Here is a 22,917-nt window from a genome sequence, read left to right on the forward strand (position 1 = left end):
AATTATAATCTACGAAACATGCCGTTAATAATCAAAGGCAGCGCAATATACCTAATTGAATGTGATTTTTTTGCCAATTAGTGATAGTTTATTTATGCATTCCAATCAAATAATCCAACATGTGTGATATTAAATATTCAAATCAATCAAATATCATGTCATATATATCGCTGGTAGAAATTGAAAGAAGTCCTCTTCACGATCTTGCAATAACCGTATTTGTGAAGCGTATTTGAACTGGTGTTGTGGCCATGTTCTTGTATGGCTTGACGAATTCCTTCAAACTGGACACATTCGATGGCGTCACTCTGTCGAAAGGAAATCCCATGTTGCGTGCGTCAGGATACAAACGATCACGTAATCCGCAAAATGAGTGGGAATCGTCACACGGGATGTTCCTGCGAAGAAATGAAATTTCTGGATTAATCTGATTGGTACAAGAACATGTGGGATTTGAACAGCGCCTTACATACACGTTTATTTTTGTTATTTACATGCAGTGCACCACGCGTAGACATAAACTAGGATGAATAACTCAAAGCCCTTCGATTCGGCCCATTACCACTATCTTTGCTTTTATACCTTATAATACCTTATTCAGAATGCATTACTGAATGCCAGTGACGCTTTGCAGTACTGATTTGTGTGATGCGATGTCTCTCGCCAGAGGCGAAATTTATATCTTACTTAGAGCAACGCAATAAAGGTTCTGTTTAACAAGATTTTTTGACTTTTCGTCTAATTAACTTAAATTATCATTCTATGCCAATATTATCTGAGAAAGCTCGGTATTTTTTGTTCAACCCTTCAAGTGACTTCACGGGAGTGTTCACTTCTAAGAGCACCTCCACGGGAGTCCTCATCGCTATTCTTATTATAGCGCTCCTTCCCGAGTGCTATTTTAGGATAGCGCCCCATCTTCCCACCGGTGGTATCTGTTTTAGGTATAGCGACTTTGTAAACATATTGAGTTCACACCGGGCGTTGCTAAAAGTAGTCATCTTTTTCTTCAATGGCTCTACATTCCAGTTGGAACTTGGCTAGCTGCTCAACTCAGTATTCTATTAGCATTTCCTCAGTTATAAATTAAAAGCTTATCTGTGCTCACCATTACATGAGTATGTATTTTGTGTGACAACTACGCCCAAGAAGCCCACTCGAAAACATCCTTGACCGAAACGGGAACAGAACTCGCCATCTTCTGGATTTCCTTCCTCCTGGAAATTTCCTTCGAGAATTCATACTTGCAGTCGAAGAAATTCATCCTGAGATTCCCACCAGTTTTCCTACAGGAATCTCTTTAAAAAATCCTGCAGTAATGCTACCACATTTTTTTTTCTCTGAAGGATTTCCTGGAAAAATGTTATAACAACATCCGAAAGAATCTGGAGAATTCTCTTGGAAAAACTTGCTAAGTTTTTAAATAAAAACACAAAATAAATTATAGGGTTACTCCAATAAAAAAATCCCGAGAGATTCTGAAAGAAATCCGAAAACTATTCTGGGAGAACTGCTTAAGATTCAAGGTCAAGCCATCACTGAACTTCAAAGGATCCTAAATGAATTTACAAAACAAATCATGTTTAAATGAACGACAGAAAAAAAACTTGCGGAAGATTTTCTAGATGAACTGCTTAAAGAACATACTCAACAATTACTAAAGAAACCTTCTGAGAGATTCCTGGAAGACCTCCTCCTTGGAACAACTTGCAAAAGGAAAACAGTAGAATTTTCTTTCGCGAATAATCCATAAATGTTTTGGGCTCCAGCGGGCGCCGGTGCACATTGCTCCTCATTATAGCTGATCCATTACTGTAATTACTTCTTCGCGGAGTTGGAAAGGGGCACTAGATAAAAAAAAAATGAATATTTCCCTTGCTATTTAATTTACACCAAAATTGTTCCGAAAAAGAAAAACAGATTTCCTGCATTTTTTTATCAACATCAAAGTGACGTTTCTCAAAATAGCAACCCTGTATTGAAATTTAGCAACCCAGAATGGGGCGCTAAATTTAGAAACTCACGGCTAATTTTGAGTTGCGTTCTTATTTTACACTAGTTTATTTATGGACGCTGTAGCGCCCGTGGCAAGTGTTTTTTTTTCAATCAAAACTTTCAACGTCTGTTGTCTGTGATTTTTTTTCATCAAATGCTGTGTCTGGTTGTCTAAGGGTGTCACTGGTTTTGTTTTCTGCATCTGATAGTAAAAAAGAATTGAAGTGTGAAATATTTTATTTTTTTGTGAGAATTTTCCCGCGTGCTGCGTCTGGTTGGCTAGTCACTGGACAGACAAACAGGGCTATTATATATAGTATTCCTGTTTAGATACCTCCGGTGTAAAAGTGGGTCCCTATAAAGGGCCCGGAAATAGCGATAGGGACCCAGATGGGGACTCCCGTGGAGGTGCTCTAAAGCGATTCAATTCGATAATGCCCACAGAGTGCAAACACGTGTGTTTCTTGTTACTATACTTTATTGGGGAAGTCAAGACAAAATTTTCAAAACGACTTATCTGCTTTTGTAAACAAAGATTCAAACGACGATTTGACGAATCTGATAGCTCTCCCACGCAAACCAACACCATCAACAGGTAGCGGAATCCATCCCCTACCTATTGATAGTGTTGGTTTGCGTGGGTGAGCCATCAGATTCGTCAAATCGTCGTTTGAATCTTTGTTTACAAAAGCAGATAAGTCGTTTTGAAAATTTTGTCTTGAAGTGTTTTGAAGCTGTTTCTAGATCAAATTAAAATACATTTCAATTCTTGCGTTTTAATTCATTATAATAATCATTAGGTGATAACAATACTTCCGCCTTACTAACAAGCACAAGCAAATAAATGAGAAGATATATCTTCAATGAAGACAACAATAAGTAAGGCAAATTATTCAAGATAATTGTACCATGGTATTAATACCACCAGTGTGTCATTAGTCAGGACCATAAATGAACCTGGACGAGTGAGCCTTCTGGCTCGTGAACTGCAGAAGGTTGGAGTGAATGTGGCTGCTATTCAAGAAGTCCGATGGCCTTGATCCGGAGAACGTGAATTCCGAGCCGTGGACCCCACGACCAACACTGCATTCAAGTATAACATCTATCACAGCGGAGGTGAAAAAGCAGAGCATGGAGTTGGTTTCGTAGTGATGGGCAAGCAGATGAAGCGAGTGATGCGGTGGAAACCCATTAGCGAACGAATCTGTGTGTTGAGGATACGGGGCAAATTCTTCAATTACAGCCTAATCAACGTTTACGCACCGACAAACGATAAATCCGACGACATGAAGGACACGTTTTATGAATGTCTTGATAAAGCCTATGGAGAGTGTCCAAAGCATGACGTGAAAATTGTTATCAGAGACGCTAACCCTCAGGTCGGTAGAGAGGACTTTTATCGTCCCATAATCGGTAGGGAAAGCCTTCACTTCGCTACCAATGACAACGGCCTACGGCTAGTAAATTTTGCTTCTGCCAGAGGGATGGCCATCAGTAGCACCTACTTTGCACGAAAGAACATCCGAAAGCACACCTGGAGACACCCAAATGGTGAAACTTGCAACCAGATATACCATGTTCTGGTGGATGGGCGCCATTTCTCGGATGTTATCGATGTGCGGACATTCAGAGGTTCGAACATTGACTCTGATCACTCCCTCGTTGTCAGCAAAATTCGATCACAATTGTCAACTGTATCGAACGAAAGATCACAGCGAACGATGCGTTACAATATCCAGCGATAGTCGGCGGAAGGAGTATCGGCTGAGTATCACCAGAAGCTTGACGAACGGATAAGTGCAATCAACGTTAGCGACAACATCAACGATCTATGGGAGTCGATCCATGGAGCGGTGAGCACAGCAGCACGAGAAGTGGTAGGCACTGCACAGAGGCGACCCAGGACGGGTTGATTCGATGTGGAGTGTCAGAGAGTGACAGACGAGAAGAACGTTGCCAGAAGCCGGATGTTGGTGTCGGGTACCCGATCAAATAGAGATCGGTACAAGGAAGCAAGAGTAGCCGAAAAACGAACCCACCGCAGGATGAAAAAAGAGTACGAAGAACAAGTTGTTAGTGAGGCGCAGGAAAAATGGAGCAGAACGATATGCGGAGGTTTTATGAGTCTGTCAATGGCATGCGGAGAAAGACAGTGCCATCTCCCGTCATGTGCAACGACCAACAAGGGAATTTGCTGACAGATAAAACCGAAGTGGCTGCCAGGTGGAAGCAACACTTGGTGTTGAATGGTGGAAATGACGGTGCATCGGTGAACAGAATAAATATTGGCGACGATGGACAAGCTGTGGAGTCACCTACACTAGATGAGGTTAAAAAAGCTGTTAAAGAGCTGAAAAACAATAAGGCTGCGGGGAAGGACCAGCTCCCGGCTGAACTTCTCAAACATGGCAGTGAGCAGCTTTATGAAGTTCTGCACCATATTATGTCGAAAATATGGAAAGACGAGGAAATGCCTGCTAGCTGGTTGGACGGCCTCATTTGCCCTCTCTTTAAGAAAGGGCACAGACTGGAGTGCGCCAATTACCGAGGAATAACCCTCCTTAATTCGGCGTACAAAATTATGTCCCGTCTTCTGTTCAACAGATTGAGACCGCTTGAAGAGTCCTTCGTCGGCGAATACCAAGCAGGTTTTCGTGAGGGCCGATCAACGACGGATCAAATGTTTACCCTGAGTCAAATCCTTGATAAATTCCGGGAGTACAACTGGCAGACACATCATCTGTTTATTGATTTCAAGGTGGCGTACGATTCAGTGAAACGGAATGAATTATGGCAAATTATGCTTGAACATGGTTTTCCGGCGAAACTGATACGGCTGATTCGTATAACGTTGGACGGATCGAAATCAAGTGTAAGGGTTGCGGATGAAACATCGACGTCATTTGTTACCTTAGATGGATTAAAGCAGGGTGATGCACTCTCGAATCTACTGTTCAATATAGCGCTCGAGGGAGCGATTAGGAGAGCTGGTGTGCAAAGAAGCGGTACCATTATCGGTACCAAAATCGCATATGCTCCTGGGATTTGCGGACGATATCCATATTATCGTAATTGATCGCCGTGGCGTGGAAGAGGCTTTTGCGCCTTTTAAGAGGGAGACAGCGAGGATTGGACTCACGATCAATATCAGCAAAACGAAGTACATGGTCGCTGGCAATCAACGTGGGTTCATTAGTGGTGGTGGTAGCGAAATGGTGCTGGACAGTCTTCACGAAAACATGAACCGCGTTTAAACAAGTGCAGTTTTCCCGTGTGCAAGTTCGCACTCAAACATGCATACTAGATCCAAACCGAGTTCATCATAAACCGAACCAAAATCGCACCCGGTTTGAACACGAGTGTGCGCCCAAGTTCAAACACACGGATTTGAACATGGAAGTTCAAACATCAGTTTACACACAGCATGCTGTTCATCTGTTCATATTGGTCAAGTTGTTTCTCTTCTTGAGTAGCGGTGATGGCCTAGTGGTAACTCGTTTGGCGTTCACTCAGGGCATTAGTGTTTGAATCCTTGTCTTTGGATTGTTTTAGGAATGGCACATGAAAAGTTTTAGTTTTAAAAATGCCACTTTTCAGCCATTGTCAGGTGGTTTGCGCTTGGTCCGATATCTCAATATCACAACAATTTGTTTACTGAACATTTTGCATACAATCTTCAGATATTATTCTTAATGTTCATAACAACTGAATATTATGTGCATTTTCCCGGTAAGACAACCGGCAGCCTCCAATGTAATGATTATTTAAAGTGTCCTTGCGTTTATGTTCTAAACGAGGTTAAACACATAAGTCTCTGTTCGTCTGTCTAAAATGTAGCCCCTAATTATTTTATATCCGTTACCTATGCAAGCATGCATTTTGTTTTGTTAGATACGATCGTGAATCAAGGATGCTATCGATCATTTGGTAACTTGCTTTCGATCATTTAGTAGTTTGTCAATTATTTATTTCAGAAGCTGAATTTTAAAATGTGTTGTATGGTGGACTTCTAGTACGAAGGTACTAGAACAACTCTGCCAAATGGTTCGTTGTTAGAATTCAACTAATAACGGAGTTATGGCTATAGTTTCAGTAACATAGACTAAATGATAGCAAAATTACAATCATTTAGTTCAAGTTACTGCAACTAGCGCTATAACTCCACTAATAGTTGAATTCTCACAACGAACCATTTGGCAGAGTTGTAGAAAAACTTTCGCACTTGAAGTCCACCATACAACATATTTTGAAAATTTTGAAATTCAGCTTCTGGAATGAGTTATTGACAAACTACTAAATGATCGAACGCAAATTACTAAATGATCGATAACATGCTTGTGAATAAAATATAGATGTTGATTCCAAAAAGTTCTAAGACACACTTTTAGTGGGGGAGGGAGGTTGTTAATTCAAATTGATAGAAATTTTAAAAGATAGTAGGGGGTCTGTTCATAATGTATTCTATATTGCTATGTATAAATAATACGCCGATGACATTATGCAATACATAGAAAATTCACAAACGATGGAACTCCAAGTCAGAAATGAGCCCACAAATCCTTAAACATAAAAGTCTTGTAAACTACATGGCTCTCATAAAAGATAAAATCTCCAATTATGATAATCTAAAAAAATAGGAAACTGGATTTAAGCTCCGTTGATCATAAGGTTCTTCAAAAGGTCGAAAACCCTCTCTCCCTGGAATAAAGAAATCTCTATGCAACCCAGAACTTCACTTCAGATTCTCGGTATATTTATCAAGTTTCACCGCAAAGTAAGTAGAATGAGTTATTCCCATATAAACGTCAGAAAAATCTTATCCCAACATTTTAGAAATATGAACTAATCAGTTTTTTGGTGGTTACAGAATCCCGAAATCCTAAGAAGAATTGCTTTCAGAACCTCGAAAATGGAACAAAAAGCTCCGCTCTGAGCAGATTCGAACCTAATACGTCCTGAATGAAAGGCCTGAATCAAGACCTCACCTCTATAAACGCTTCGTTATGCAAGTGCGAAAAATGTGCACAACATGTTTCAATTTTTCAATCATACCTTCATTGAAGTTTGGTTAAATTCTTTTATTCTAGATATGAATAACAAGGCTGGGAAACGTGAAGAATCAACAATAGTTTCCCTAGCAACCCGTTCATTTACCCAAGCGTAGCATTCTCGGGTGCAAGCGCACATGTTTGAACCCAAGTTTAAACTCGATGTTTGAACATTGTACATTGCGCCTGGGTGTATCGAAGTTCAGGCTCGTGTTCAGATTGCTATGTGCAAGTTCGAACATAGCAAGCAATGTTTGATTGGGTGCATAAACTTAGGTGAACATCTCACACATGTTGCACCTTGAAGACTGGTGCTGGATGGAGATAAATTTGAAGTGGTAGAAGAATTTGTGTATCTTTGAACATTAGTGACGTGCGATAATGATGTTACCCGCGAGGTGAAAAGGCGTATTGGAGCTGCAAATAGGGCTTATTACGGACTTCGTAACCAGCTTAAGTCCCGTAGTCTGCAAACGAAAACAAACGAAAACTCGCGCTGTATACTACTCTGATTCTTCCGGTGGCTTTATACGGCCATGAGACATGGACATTTTTTTTTCGAGACAAAAAATTTCTTCTAAAAAATTTGTCTCTGGAGGGGGAGTTTATGCCCAAAACCACCCCCGTGGCTACGCCACTGCATTACTTAAACACTTTGTTCTGACTTCTGGTGTAGTTTAGATGAAAAAGGAACCCATATAGGGGAACTGATCCTGGATTTCATCCCGTGGCTCCGATGTTCATCTCATCAAAAATAAAGCAATGAAAAGGAATTTGATTTGTTTCTTATGTTTGATTAGGGATGAATGACCGCCTGAGTTAATATCCCTCAAAAACAAACCATCATCATCATCTTATGTTTGAGATTTTTTCAGCAATGAGCACACATGTTTTCAAAAAGAAGCGATGAAATGGGTGCCGTATTTCTTTGTTTACCGATTAAACGAATATATGTTCAGTGAGATGGAGATCGAAACATTTCTTCTAAGCGAAATAATATGAAATTAATTCCCATACTTACTCATCATACTCTTGATTAACCGTGTCATTGGTAAAGTTGGACACCATAACGAAAAAGTCGAACTGCTGCCCTTGTGGAGTCCCCTTCGGAATCAACATATGCGATGGCCAGCCGCAGTTACAGAACCTGAACTGATCGCTGTCCGGCTGGTTGGACCTGGCAATGTTGCGGAACGTGCGCTCGTACGGGATGGTTACGCTTGATTGTTCCGAGCGACGTACAACATTATTCTCACCCGGACTTACTGAAAGTATGACATCAGATTAGATTGTACTGGTCGATGATCAACATCCTTACAGTTCACAGTAAATTTATCCAGTTCTATCATCCACCGTCGCTGGTCTTTGAAGGGGATATTATTGCCTCGCTCATCAACTCTGGGGCCTAAGAATAGTCGAACGGTGCCACGCCTTGGAGTTCTACTTTCGTTTTTGATTTCAATCCTGTAGGTAAACGGCGCATGTTGAATGTGCGTAAATGTTGCGAAAACATTGCCTTCAGGGCCAAAATCGAGACCAGCCCCCAAATCCACCTGAGATCGTTGCCAGAATGTTAGCAAAATATTATTCTTGGCTCCCGCTCGATTCAGCTGAACGTTGAACGAATCGACCTCAATATCCGAGAAGTTGAGCTGCAATTAACAATATTTCAGATTTTCACATTGATCATTGACTACAAATCAATCGGTTTTACGAACATCGTCTTTAGTGTATGGCTTGAATCGACGCTTATGACGTTGGAATACGTCGTCTATATGCTGGTGCCAGCGATAGAATACGGGATCCCGCATAGCCGTTGTATTATCGCCGACTACCCCAAACCCTTCTAGAAACGAGTTATCTGGATCATGCACATAGGAAAGCATGTTGTGGCCTTCGTTGTGTAGCCTTCCGTAGTAGTTGACGTTCGGTGAAAGAGCAGAATTTTCCACCATGTTGCCTAGAACGTCAATCCCAGAATTGTTGTCAAGGGGAATTTGACGTCCATCACTCTGAAAAGTTCATATACATTTTTTGAAAGTTTTGCGCTTAAGCTGTCGTACTCACTGTAGTAGCAGATCCTGCGTCAATTGCTTCAAATAGTCTACCTGTCCACGTCTCCATATCATTAATTGACACAATAACTTGATCCTCAACACGGTTCAGGTCCTAACAGCAGTTTAGAATACAAACAGATACATAACACATTTTATTAACTTTGTCACACTCATTTGTAACCTACACTCAAATATGAATTCCGACCACGGCCAGGATATGAACGGTTATTAGCACTCTGGGTAATTTTGGGGTAGTAACCCTCGGGAATAGGCTCTCGAAAATGAGCAAAGGGTCGTACCCTTGGCAGCCCATTACAAAACCGTTCAACAGTATACCGAGCCATAGTTTGCTGGTGCATATAGTAGAATAATTCTCCTCGTCGATCCTTGCGAACCACGTTGTCTGGACCCTCAGCAGGGTAAACCAAATGCCAGTGCCAGTGGTGAAGATTAACTCCAATATCCTCGCGCCAGTAAGCCATCCGTTGCTCAACCTCACGCTCAGACGCCGTATAATTCATCGGTATATCGATTGCCATCTGTAATCAGTAACACTTCTGAACCTAATCTCTCGGAATTAAAGCTCGCACTTACCCTGTCACCTTGATTAACAATTCGACCTTCTTCCTGCATCTGCGGAAGCGTAGACGATTCAACAAATCGATCTGGAAACAGCTCAAGAAAACTCGGAACCGGTACTCCTGCTGTATCTGAGCGATGCTGCAAGGCCACGGACAATGCATACTGGAACAGTGGCGCATTGATACGGTCCCTGCAGTACGATGCCACCGCACAGAGTGTGTCGGCGTCGCTTTGATTCAGAAATATCTCAATCAATCTGCCTGCCGCTTCACGATGGCGCTGATTGAACACACTAAAACCTCCGCGGCGGGGAATGGCCTGCGCGAAGCTTATATCGGGCGCGGTGATGTTCGGCACGGGGATCCTGGTTTGCACGTTGGAGCCGAAACGGTTCTGCAGCGATTGGCCAATGGGACGATAACGATCCGTGAGGTAGTTGTCGGGCAGGTCGAAGTAAACCTGCCCATTGGACTTGGGTAGGAATAACGGCTCATATGGCCGCTGTAGAAGTCCGTGGAATTTGGTGTTGTTGGATGCCATCGCGAGCAGCAGAATAGATCGACTAATGGTACAGTTTGTTAGTGAAAATGTATTTATGCGGAGATGAATGCAGCTAACGACCGGATAACCACAAATGGAGATAAAATTTGCTTGTTTTGATGTGGTTTCTGACTAGAGAATCTAGTTTGAACTTGGTTGAGCCAAAACAAAATAGGGTTTTTGTACCATTGTTAGTAACATATTCCTATATTAATTATTGTAAAACGGGTGATTTTGGCTTAATTTGTATCGGTTTTGCAAGCATGCGTGTGTACTGCTGATAAAAATCGGAAAAATAGAAAACGATCAATTTACTCTTAAATTCTTTGTTTTTGATTGCGATTGATGGGATTAATTCAAGGAGCAGTAGCCCTATCTAAATGCATATGAAAAACCACAGCATAAATGACGGCTTTGGCAGTTTTTGGCCTAATTTCATCAGGATGGTTTTCAAATATGTGCAAAATTATTGGTGAACAAATACGGGTAATATGAAAGTCTGTATGATTTTTTTTTCTAAATTCAAATCAGCATAGCTTTGGGTAAAATAATCCGATTTCGATAAAACCAAGAAGCGGACACTCTTCTAGTATTCTCCTTCCAAAGTCACATATCGGTCCTCGGGCACCGGACATGTTCCGGGTTTTCCGAGGGTGTGTGTGTATTTTCAATCTAACTCCCACTGTCCGGCAGTGGTATTATGGAAGAAAGCTGTCTGTAATAATGTCAACATTAACCCGGAAGGCAGCTCCAGTGACCCATTTCACACTGCCTGGTAACTCACGTCTAGTCCGAGGTCACTTTCGCTTGCAATAAGTCCCGCTTGATTATGCTACTATTATCAATTGAATGATGGATCCATAAACAAACCTCCGGATTTTTAAATCCAGCGCGCATTTAGTTTTGGAATCATATAAATAAACATATTGAAACAATCTCACCAAATTGATCCAATTCCGGATTAATGAACTGAAAAGCTCATCCTCATCCAGGGTTATGCTGAGCAATTCGTTATTGATTCATGTAATATTGATATTATCACACAGTTACACATTTTTCACCAAACACATCCCCGTATACAAACTACACAAACGATTTCACGCACTCAATAAAGAAATACACTTCATAAAAAGATTTTCCGGGTTTTCCAAGGGTATGTTCAAAATGTTTTTTGACGTAGGACTACGTCTGTGTTTTCTATATTGGGGTACACTTTACGATTGCGAAAATCGGGGACCGTCACGAAAATATGATAGACTTTAAACTTTAATAACTAAGCCGTTTCTCGATGGATTTTCAATTTTTTTTGATCATTCGATCAAGGATGAGTCAATGCTTCTTCGTATTTATTTGAAAATTCTGATTTTCAACTATTTATTATCGATAATTGATAAAAAAGTTTGGAAATAGGTCAACCAACCAATCAAGTACATGCATCACTAGCACAGACATCAAAAATCAATCACTTGCGGGTTTGGATCTAATCCTCAGTTTGAACAAGGTTGCACGCAGAGCAGACGCATCAAAGCGATCGCGGCGAAGCGGACACAGCATCACGGAGGCGCTAATAACATTTTCAAAGGAAATCCATCGCATTGGTGGTGGTGCTCGATGTGTTGCTGCAGATCATTCAACCTCAACGAACCAGCATTTCATACGAAGAAAGGATTGACTATAAAAATAGCACTGTGGCGATCACGCACCGCTAGTGACGATGCTGAAAATTTATTACAAATTGTGGTGTCAGCTAGTTGGAAAGGAGCATTGGGAAAAGGAAAATTGGTTCTTCTCAGGACCAACATTTTATGAAAAGAAAGAGTTAATTGCGAAAATGGACTGTTTCGGTGGCATCGGGTTTGGCATGATAGCTTGGTTGCTGTTAGTGATTCCATCCATTAAAATTTACTGCATCATCTCCCTCCGACGCGCTCTCAAATTCGCTATTTACGATTGAGTTTTGCACTTTGAAGAAAGAAGACGCCACCGCAGTGGAAACTATCTACAGCAACCACCCATCGGTGATAACCAAATTCAGAATCTCGCGAGAAAATTTCATAGGATTCTTAGAATTTGTCATCCTCCGAACGGTCCGTTGTCTGCGGAATCCCTATCGAAATGGTTCGCGCGCGCCGAAAAGCAGCTTTCTTAAATCTGATGAAGTAATTCCATTAGCCCCGCCCCTCCATTAATCGTTATGAGTGCACATTATATTTAAACCTATATCAGATCACAAAGGGGCGGGACTAATGGGCTCGCGCGCGCTGGAAAACAGCTTCCTTGTATTCAATAAATTAAGCCCGTTAGCTCCGCCCCTTTGTGATCTGATATAGGTGTAAGTATAATGTGCACTCATAACGATTAACGAAGGGGCGGGGCTAATGAAATAACTTCATTAGATACAAGAAAGTTGCTTTTCGGCGCGCGCGAGCTTTTTTGATCGGGATTCCTCATACAACGGACCGTTCCGAGAATGACAGATTTTGAAAATACTATGATTTTTTTTCGCTAGATTCTAAATTTGGTTATGAGATTTGGTTATGAGATACAGTACTGTAGGGTCATGGGTTCGAGTCCCATCGAAGGGAAAGTGGTTACCTCCAATACATTTTCCAAATCAATATCTTCCACATAACGTACATATTCACATATGAGTTTTCATAATATGAGATGTTGGTTATCTAAGATGCGTATTGTTGCAAGGAATTCCAACAGAAATTTGACTCAAGACGAAGTTTCTTCATATTACAAAACATTATCTCTTGGCATCTGTCTGTCCGAGCGACGTTCACCGATGGGTGGTTGCTGTAGAGAGTTTCCACTGAGGTGGCGTCTTCATTGATTTTTTACAAAAGAAGGTTGATCCGACTATCCGAAATAAACTTTCTTCAAAGTGCAAAACTCAATCGTAAATAGCGAATTTGATAGCGCGTCAAAGGGAGATGATGCAGTAAATTTCAATGGATGGAATCACTAACAGCAACCAAGCTACCACGCCAAACCCGATGCCACCGAAACAGTCCATTTTCGCAATTGACTCTTTCTTTTCATAAAATGTTGGTCCTGAGAAGAACCAATTTTCTTCTCCCAATTCCCATTCCAATAACTGCATCCAATCGCTTGTCGACACCTTGCGTTGCAACTAGAGATGGGCAAAGCGGGTCACTGTGATGAACGGGTCAGATCTGGGTCATTCATTCTGATGATCCGGATCTTTCAACCGGATCGGATCCTTAGAACAAAACGCAAGAAGAATACAAAATAGGCAACGTTCGTCATTCAGGATCACCCTTTTGGAATGTACTGACAATAACTTCACCTTTTCATGCTTACAAGCGTAGTACAAATGGAGTACAAATAATGAACTTTTCATTCTATCATTTCCTTACCAACGGTCAAATAATTTGCTGATCTGGTGAACCGGATCTTTTAAAAAATGATCCTCGAATCATTCACTCACTTTAGAGATCCGGATAATTTTAACGGTTCCTGATCTGAACGCTCATCTCTAGTTGCAACTGTCCGACCGCCACTTGATGATTTTTCGCTATGCCTCCAAAGGGTGAAATAATTTTTCAGCATTGCCACACTGCCACCCACTCCTTCGTGCTGCTGTGTCCGCTCCACTGCATCGAATGTCGAACCGCTCTCTGTGGAATCCCGATCAAAATGGCTCGCGCGCTCCGAACAGCAGCTTTCTTGTATTTAATAAATTAAGCCCGTTAGCCCCGCCCCTTTGTGATCTGTATGGGTGTAAATATAATGTGCACTCATAACGATTAATGAAGGGGCGGGGCTAATGGAATTACTTCATTAGATATAAGAAAGCTGCTTTTCGGCGCGCGCGAACCATTTCGATCGGGATTCCGCAGACAACGGACCGTTCGGAGGATGACAAATTCTAAGAATCCTATGAAATTTTCTCGCGAGATTCTGAATTCGGTTATAAGATGTTGTTTATCTAAGATGCGTATTGTTGCGATGAATGACAACAGAAATTTGACACAAGACGAAGTTTCTTCATATTACAAAACATTATCTTTCGGCATCTGTATGTCCGAGTGACGTTCACCGATGGGTGGTTGCTGTAGATAGTTTCCACTGCGGTGGCGTCGTCATTGATTTTATACAAAAGCCACCATTTTATACAAAAGAAGGTTGATCCGACTATCCGAAATAAACTTTCTTCAAAGTGCAAAACTCAATCGTAAATAGCGAATTTGATAGCGCGTCGGAGGGAGATGATGCAGTAAATTTTAATGGATGGAATCACTAACAGCAACCAAGCTACCATGCCAAACCCGATGCCACCGAAACAGTCCATTTTCGCAATTAACTCTTTCTTTTCATAAAATGTTGGTCCTGGGAAGAACCAATTTTTCTTTTCCCAATGCTCCTTTCCAACTAGCTGACACCACAATTTGTAATAAATTTTCAGCATCGTCACTGGCTGTGCGGGATCGCCACAGTGCTATTTTTATAGTCAATCCTTTCTTCGTATGAAATGCTGGTTCGTTGAGGTTGAATGATCTGCAGCAACACATCGAGCACCACCACCAATGCGATGGATTTCCTTTGAAAATGTTATTAGCGCCTTCGTGATGCTGTGTCCGCTTCGCAGCGATCGCTTTGATGCGTCTGCTCTGCGTGAAACCTTGTTCAAACTGCGGATTAGATCTAAACCCGCAAGTGATTGATTTTTGATGTCGGTCTTCCCAAACGAACATCAAACACGCTGAGTACAGCTGTTCGTATACTCCATCTGTACCCTTGCTTCGTGTTTGTACGCATACGCACGAAAAGTATACTTGTACCCGAACTTGCGTTCGAGTTTCATTTTGTACAGATGTACTGTACATTTGTACAGTACACTTGTATAATCTGGCTGTAAAAGTGGCTGCTGAATAGAATTCCAGAAGCTTCTCGAACAAAACAAATGTAGACAGTGAACAAAATCATAGAAGTGCGGATATGAGAAAATTTGGGTTCTCAATATTTTCATGAGGATTGCTACCTTAGAACGCTCAGTGAATTGTTCCTGCAAAAATTAAGTTTATATCTGTCAAGTGTTATGCCCTCTCCAGTTTGTGTATGCCTTGAATATGCCCCCCTTCCTAAATATGGTATTTGTTGCAAACTTACCAAACTGCGATTATTTGTTCGAAAGCAAAACAGGTGGCTATTTTTATGTCAACATATTGACAACCAATAAATTCTTGACCGAAAACACCGCCAAAAATCGGTCACTTTATTAGATGCGCGGAAAACAATCTTATTGTTCTATTTTGTTGCATTTTCTACATTCCTTTGTTATAGCCTCTACAGATTACGAATATAGTAATTTCATATCATTTCAAAAGGAAATGAAGTACCGTAATCCGGGGGAACATTGATCAGCGGGGTAACATTGATCAGTTGAACCATTTTCAAAAGATGAATAAAGTATTACTTTCTGTTATTACGATTACTTATTATGAGTTAGGTATTTTAATCTTGACTAAATTTGCTACCGAATAATATAATCTCCACTAGAATTTGCATTTAATTTTTGCCATAGTTTGAAAAATAAAATCAACATCATTTTGTTAACTCACAGTAAGCCGCCAAAACAGCACTCAAAACAAGCACGATAACAAAAAAATTGAGATCGTACCTACAATTGGGTGATAAGTAATCTTATTTTCTTTGTTTATCCATATTTTTTGTTTCAAAATTTTGATTTTTATTGTTGAAAAACCAGATAATTCACCTAGCGGTCATGATGCCTTACTCGAAATAATCAATACGCTTCGCCTCAGTATAACGATTTCAAAAGTAATTGCCTACCTTAAGGCGTTTACAAACGCTTGCTTAATAGACGTAACAAAGTGAAATGATTGATGATCAAAGTTACCCCAAATTGGAAATTCGAAAAACTAGACAAAACAGATTTTTAAAACAATTTTATAATTATCAAATAATCAAGAACAATAGCCTCAAACGTTCTACACGTAGCAGTACTCGTTTTAAAAATATGAAAAAAGCAATCATTTAATTTACGGAGGAAATATTTACAAAACATTGAAAAAATTGATCAATGATACCCCGGATTACGGTATTTGACCTTTGACATCAACCTATACTCTTTATTAAGTAATAGAGCTGGTCGTCTGTGGAGGCTATTACGTAATATGTTATGTATGGTAGTTTCTAACACGATGTCAGGTTTTTGACAATACAATGCGGTACATCCATGGGAGGTGTTCATGAATTACGTGACGCTATAAGAGAAGGAAGGGGATAGCCTCAAGCGTTATGATTCAGACAAAAGATTTAAATTGTTCATACACAATGTGCTACAAAGGAGGGTCTGCATTCGCCCAATTTTATGTTACGTAATTTGTGAGCGGCTCCATAGCGCAATGCGAAATGCTCTCTTCCGAAGGACAATACACTATTTAGTTTTATTACGAAAACTTTTACGGAGTCGAGAAATTGTTCCGCTGAACTATGAGTATACATAGTATTTATAATTATGCGCTTTCTATTCCTTCTCTATGGAATGTACACGCTCAACAAAAGTTGTATAGCGGCATGTGAATCGAGGTCAAATTTATCAACATCTTCTGTTCTCTTAATTATTCTTACGTGACGTTTAAAATCCATGTCAGTTGGTCATTAACGTCATGAAACAGTTTTGCATCATTAGAAAATTTTTCGAATAAAAAACCTTTCAGATCCACCCATCACTGCGCATCTTCATTTCAGCGTGCACAGTTTCCGAATTCCATTTTGATCTTTCTCTTCGTCTCTTACTCGATCGACTCTCGGTCCGCTCGGACCTGAAGGCAAGTTTGTACATGTGTTTTGTACTTAAGTACAAGTTTGTTTAGGCAGGTACTGGGTATCGCGTTGTACTCGAGTACGTCAAAAATTCACGTTCAGTGTTCAACACGAGTTGATGAAAATGTACTTGAGTTGAACATCACACATGTTCGTGGGAAGACTGGATGTCGGTGCTAGTGATGCATGTACGTGGTTGGTTGGTTGACCTATTTCCAAACTTTTTATCAATTAACGATAATAAATAGGTAAAAATCAGAATTTTCAAATAAATACGAAGAAGCGTTGACTCATCCTTGATCGAATGGTCAAAAAAATTTGAAAATCCATCGAGAAACGGCTTAGTTATTAAAGTTTAAAGTCTATCATATTTTCGTGACGGTCCCCGATTTTCGCAATCGTAAAGTATACCCCAATATAGAAAACATAGACGTAGTCCTACGCCAAAATCTTTCAGGAATTCTAAATGACTTTTCGAAGGGATTCTTGAATTATATTTGGAATATATTTCCAAATAAATCCCTTAATAAATTTTAGAAGGATTCTCTCAATGAATATCCGAAAGAATTCCTGAAGTATAAATTTTCCACTGAATTCCTGAAGAAAAATCCGGAAAAAATCCGTATGATACCTGGAGAAGAAACTTCGAAGGAATCGTTGGAAGAATTTTCTAAATTATTTCTGAGAAGAAATTTCGGAGATATCTTGGTCAAATTTGAGAAAAAATATTCAATTTAGTGGGTCATGTGCCCCAGTTGACTTCGCCAGTGTTTAAGTCCACAAAAACAAATTCTTTCCTTCTTTAATTGAGGGGTAAGTTGTGTGACAGCTTGTTTGTGGTCTATGTCATATGCATTATTTAATCTTGCATTAAAACGTGTATTATCGACTCCTCAATTGAACCTTTTTTTTCCTGTTCGGGTGTGCCACTGCGACCAGTTATTAGATCTATTGCAACATTCCCCCTATCCTTAATGTTTAAGTGCATGTCGAATTACTCCATTACTGTTGAAAAGCAATGAAGTATGGGTTTCGATACAGTTCTTGTTTGTTTTCTCAAGAGTACATGACACGGTCCCGCTATTTAGACCCTTCACAGAGAGCAATCTCATCGAAGGTGCGCCCCTTATCAAATCTTTCCGGAACAGTAATACTGTTAATTGGCCATGCATCGGAGCCCTAGCAACATCCTTGCCTTGCTTCTAGAATATCTCCAGTAAAACTACAAACCCGGGATTTAGCTCTATCTACAAGACCATTTGAATCTAGAGAAGTTGTTAAGTAACAAGAATTTCCGTGTGTTCCACGAACTACCATTGTTTACCAGTTCATGAAGAGTTAGTACATACATAGAACCCTAACTCGAACTTTTTCCACCAGTTAGTTCAGCCTAGGTCGAAGGGTCCTGATTTTAAAACTAATTGCTAGAAAATCTGTTTCCGCTGCATACAATTTAACCTCAAACGAGAGGAATTTGAGTCTTTCAACCATGTGCAGGGTAAAGTTAAATTTGTTATAATTCAAAAGCTGCAATTGGTAGAGAGGACTAAATACGATATATCCTTGAAATACCGCAACTTATTGCTCTAGCTTGAAAAATGGATTAAGCTAGAGCTCGGTTTGGTAGTTCTTACACCGTAAAACACTACGTAAAAGTGATTTACCAGCTTTACGGGGGAATTGAACCTTTGAATAAATTATTTGAATAAAGCCTGTCCACGTTAAATTTCGGACACCCATCTTCCAAAGCGATATTTTAAACATTTTACGAACCACTGAGACGATCTATTTACATGACATTTAAATCCCTGAATTTACCACGTTGACAATAATTCCCGGATAATTCCAGGATCCTCAGGTTTTCCCAGGTAGTCGACACCCTGTAGAAGAGATAGCTAAGAGATTGGTGAAAAACCTGAGAAAATCGGTCGAAAAACGAATGAGATATAGCCATTTGAACATTTACCCGACTAGAAGAGCATTACAAAAACTGTACACAATTTTAACATATTGTGATATTTATAACTTATTTTGATAAAACTTTGTTCTTTGTAGCCAATATCTATCAAATGTTGTAACAGGATTTTACCATAATATGATTTCAAAACTGCTTAACACCGAATTGCCCAACGGTAGGCAATGAAATAGATTTAGCAAAGTCTTCCATTCATAGATGATCACTGATATAATTTGAAAAGGTTCCCTAATTTGTAATGTTCTTAGTTTAATGTTTTTGTAAAATATTCTTGTTAGTACAAAAACAAAAATTTCTGCTTGATTGTTGGTCACAATCTGTAGATATATCACGACCTGTAAAAATTTACAACTGCACAGTAAACTTTTAATTGTTGACTGATAAATTGTGTTGATTAATAATGCTCGAGAAAGGAATAATCACTACTAGGTGGATTAATCTGGGTATTTATATATGGAAACATATTATTTATTCTACGTTATATAAATCCTTTACGATGAATACATACTGGTGTATTATTTTCCGGTTACCAGACATCACAGCCGTTTCGACATTATGAACGAGCAATAACCGTATTGGTAAAGCGAATCATTACTTGATTCAGAGCCATATTTTTATAGGGTTTTGTGAAATCCTGCAAACTGTTTACGGATGGGGCCAACAGGCGATCGAACGGGTATCCCATACTGCGAGCATCTGGATAACGACGATCACGCAATCCACAGAATGAATAGGCGTCATCACAAGGAACAGTTCTGAAAGTTCGATTAAAGCAGCAGTTACAGAGTCACGATCTCCAAGGATGTTTGTTCCACTTACTCGTCAAAGTTTTGATCAACAACGTCATCGGTGTAGTTGGACACCATAACAAACAACTCGAATTGTGTTCCCTGAGGGGTTCCTTTTGGTATCAACATGTGTTGTGGCCAGCCACAGTTGCAAAATCTGAACGGTTCGCTATCTGGTTGCGTTGAAGCCGCTACGTTTCGGAATGTACGCTCGTGGGGAATAGTGAGGTTTGACTGCTCTGAACGACGCACCACGTTGTTCATGCCAGGGTTCACTGGAGGTAGAATACATGTATTACTGGCGCAGCGATCGTACACTGGAAAGTTGCTACTTACTATTAACCACAAACTTGTCCAACTCGATCATCCAACGGCGTTTCTGTTGCATGGGAATTGGTTTTCCACTTTGATCACTAATGGGTCCTATGAATATGCGTACCGTACCACGTTTCGGTGTTCTTCCTGTGTTGTTGATCTGAATCTGATAGCTAAAAGGTGCGTGCTGAATGTGGGTGAACGTAACAAAAGCACTTCCAGTGGGTCCAAAGTCAAGACCAATTCCCAGGTCTACTTGTGTTCTCTGCCAGAAGGTCAACAGAACATTGTTTTTGCCACCGGGGCGATTCAATGAGATGTTAATTGAATTAACCTCGATTTCTGGATACGATAGCTATCAGAGAAAATATTTCTTAAAATTTGTTCCGAAAAAAGTTTAGTTCGAAAACAGTTGTCCACCTACCTCAGCAGCACCATACGGCTGGAATCTGCGCTTATGTCGCTCAAAGATGTCGTCCACGTGTTGGTGCCAGCGGAAGAAGGCAGGATCGCGCATTGACGTGGTGTTATCGGCAATCACTCCGAAACCTTCCAGAAACGAGTTATCCGGGTCGTGTACGTAGCCTATCATTTGGTGGCCTTCTATGTGCAATCGACCGTAGAAGTCCGAGTTTGGCGATAGCGATGAGTTTTCAACAATGTTAGCAATCACGTCAATTCCCTCTTTGTTATCAAGAGGAATCCGTTGACCGTTGGCCTTAAGAAAAGCGTGCTCAATTATACATGGTTACGCTGGTTGAAGCATTGAGGACAGACATACAAGTAAATTTTATTCGAAATACTTTCATTAATTCAATACCAACATCAATTTATCAGAAGCAAAGTGCCCGAAGTGCTCGCTACATTAATCACATGGATTTTGAATTAGAGTTGGATGTCTGTCTATTCTCTGTTGTTAAAGTACTTACAGACATAGCAACGCCAGAATCTATTGCCTCAAATATTCTTCCAGTCCACAATTCCATTTCCGCAATTGTCACTTTAACTTGATCTTCGACGCGATTTAAATCCTGTGAATATTATTAAATACATGGTAAAAATGAAGAATAATTTACTCGAACTCTTCAGCATGTTTCATTACTGGCACCGCATCTCAAAATTGGAATAATTAATATCGCTTTGCACTTATTCATTGAGGCTATTACCACAGACAAACAGACGTAACAGCTTGAACATTTTTCTGAAAATCCATCGTCCAACTCCTCTACCACCATCTTGCGAACATGTTACACGAAACAATCTTTCGTAAGATATTGTCACCAGAAGGCGCTGGAGTGAAATGTCAAACTCGAAGGATTACGACTCCAGCGCCTCTAGTTGTGAAACGCGCAATCAATCAAATTCAAATTGATCGTTGAAGTCATGGTCGATGGAAATTTCTCTAGCGTTACGTCTGTTTGTCTGTGCTATTACAATTAACGTGGGCAAAAAAATCAGATTTTGTCAATCTCAAACTCCGCGGAATTCCGCAGAATTTCGTTTTGAACCATCAACGTCCAAATGGGTATCTTCGCTGCGATAACGAATGTGAAAACATTGCAGCACTAAGGCATTCAGATACCATCGAAATTAAGAATATGCATTTCGAAAAGGATGGTTTAAAAGTTCATAGGCTAAATTATTCGTGAAAGCTCCAAACACAATGTCAGCGGAACGGCGACGGAAACGGCAAATTTGACAGTAAGCCCGTATGTTTTCTGCCAAATTCGCGGTTTCCATCGCCGTTCCGCTTGTCTTGAATGAATATTTTCCTCAAACAATAATACTTAGAGACTTACACTTAACACCTGATTACGACTCCGGCCGGGGTAAGTGCGGTTGTTTGAACTCTGTGTTATCTTCGGAAAATAGCCCTCGGGAATCGGTTCCCGGAATTGCGCAAAGGACTGCACCCTCGGCAGCCCGTTGCAGAACCGTTCAATATTGTATCGTCCTTGGATTTGTTGGTGCATGTAGTAAAAGATTTCTCCACGTCGATCCTTCCGCACTACTCTATCCGGTCCTTCGGACGGATACAGCAAATGCCAATGCCAATGATGAAGATTGACACCGATATCCTCACGCCAGTAAGCTAATCGTTGTTCCGGTTCTCGCTCTGATGCAGTATTGTTCATCGGAATGTCTACAGCCATCTGCAATCACAGAAATCTTTTGAATCCCCCCGCGTCTTATTATAGAAGTGCCGAAAAAACTCACCCTATCGCCTTGACTAACGATCCTGCCCTCTTCCTGCAGCTGTGGAAAAGTGGAAGCTTCAATGAATCGATCAGGAAACAGTTCCAGGAAGTTTGGTATCGGTATGTTGGCCGTATCAGGACGATGCTGCAATGCGACCGATAGGGCATACTGGAACAATGGCGCATTCAGTCGGTCGCGACAATACGCTGCCACGGCAAACAGCGCATCGGGATTACTCTGGTTCAGGAACAACTCAATCAGCTGCCCAGCAGCTCGGCGGTGAAGTGTGTTGAACACCGAGAATCCACCTCGCCGGGGAACACTTTGGGCTAAGCCAATATCCGGAGGGGTGATGTTCTGAACTGGAACTCTGGTGGAGATATTGGAGCCAAAACGGTTCTGTAGGGATTGGCCTAAGGTGCGGTAACGATCGGTTAAATAATTTTCCGGAAGATCGAAGTAAAGTTGTCCGTTGGATTTGGGCATGAATAGGGGCTCGTAAGGATGTTGGAGAAGTCCCCGGAACTTTGCGCTGTTCGATGCCATTGTTAATAGATTGTAACTAGTAGACGTTCGTTATAATGAGTCCATTTATATAT

The 22,917-nt window shown here is 40.6% G+C and overlaps 1 protein-coding gene across 1 annotated transcript; it reads right to left on the bottom strand.

Annotated features, from left to right (window-relative positions):
- Positions 1-19: 19 nt before the first annotated feature.
- LOC134209489 (uncharacterized) lies at positions 20-22,917 on the bottom strand. The gene is made up of 15 exons (XM_062685471.1): positions 22,337-22,917; positions 21,919-22,272; positions 21,049-21,150; positions 20,544-20,837; positions 20,141-20,474; positions 19,836-20,079; positions 19,588-19,771; positions 18,860-18,921; positions 9,695-10,244; positions 9,286-9,639; positions 9,111-9,212; positions 8,762-9,055; positions 8,362-8,695; positions 8,065-8,308; positions 20-398 (listed from the first exon to the last, which is right to left on the bottom strand). The coding sequence occupies exons 1-15, from the start codon at positions 22,862-22,864 to the stop codon at positions 197-199; spliced, it is 4,182 nt and encodes a 1,393-aa protein (XP_062541455.1). The 5' UTR covers positions 22,865-22,917; the 3' UTR covers positions 20-196.

Source organism: Armigeres subalbatus, chromosome 2, assembly GCF_024139115.2.
Source record: "Armigeres subalbatus isolate Guangzhou_Male chromosome 2, GZ_Asu_2, whole genome shotgun sequence".
NCBI classification, from domain to species: Eukaryota; Metazoa; Arthropoda; class Insecta; order Diptera; family Culicidae; genus Armigeres; species Armigeres subalbatus.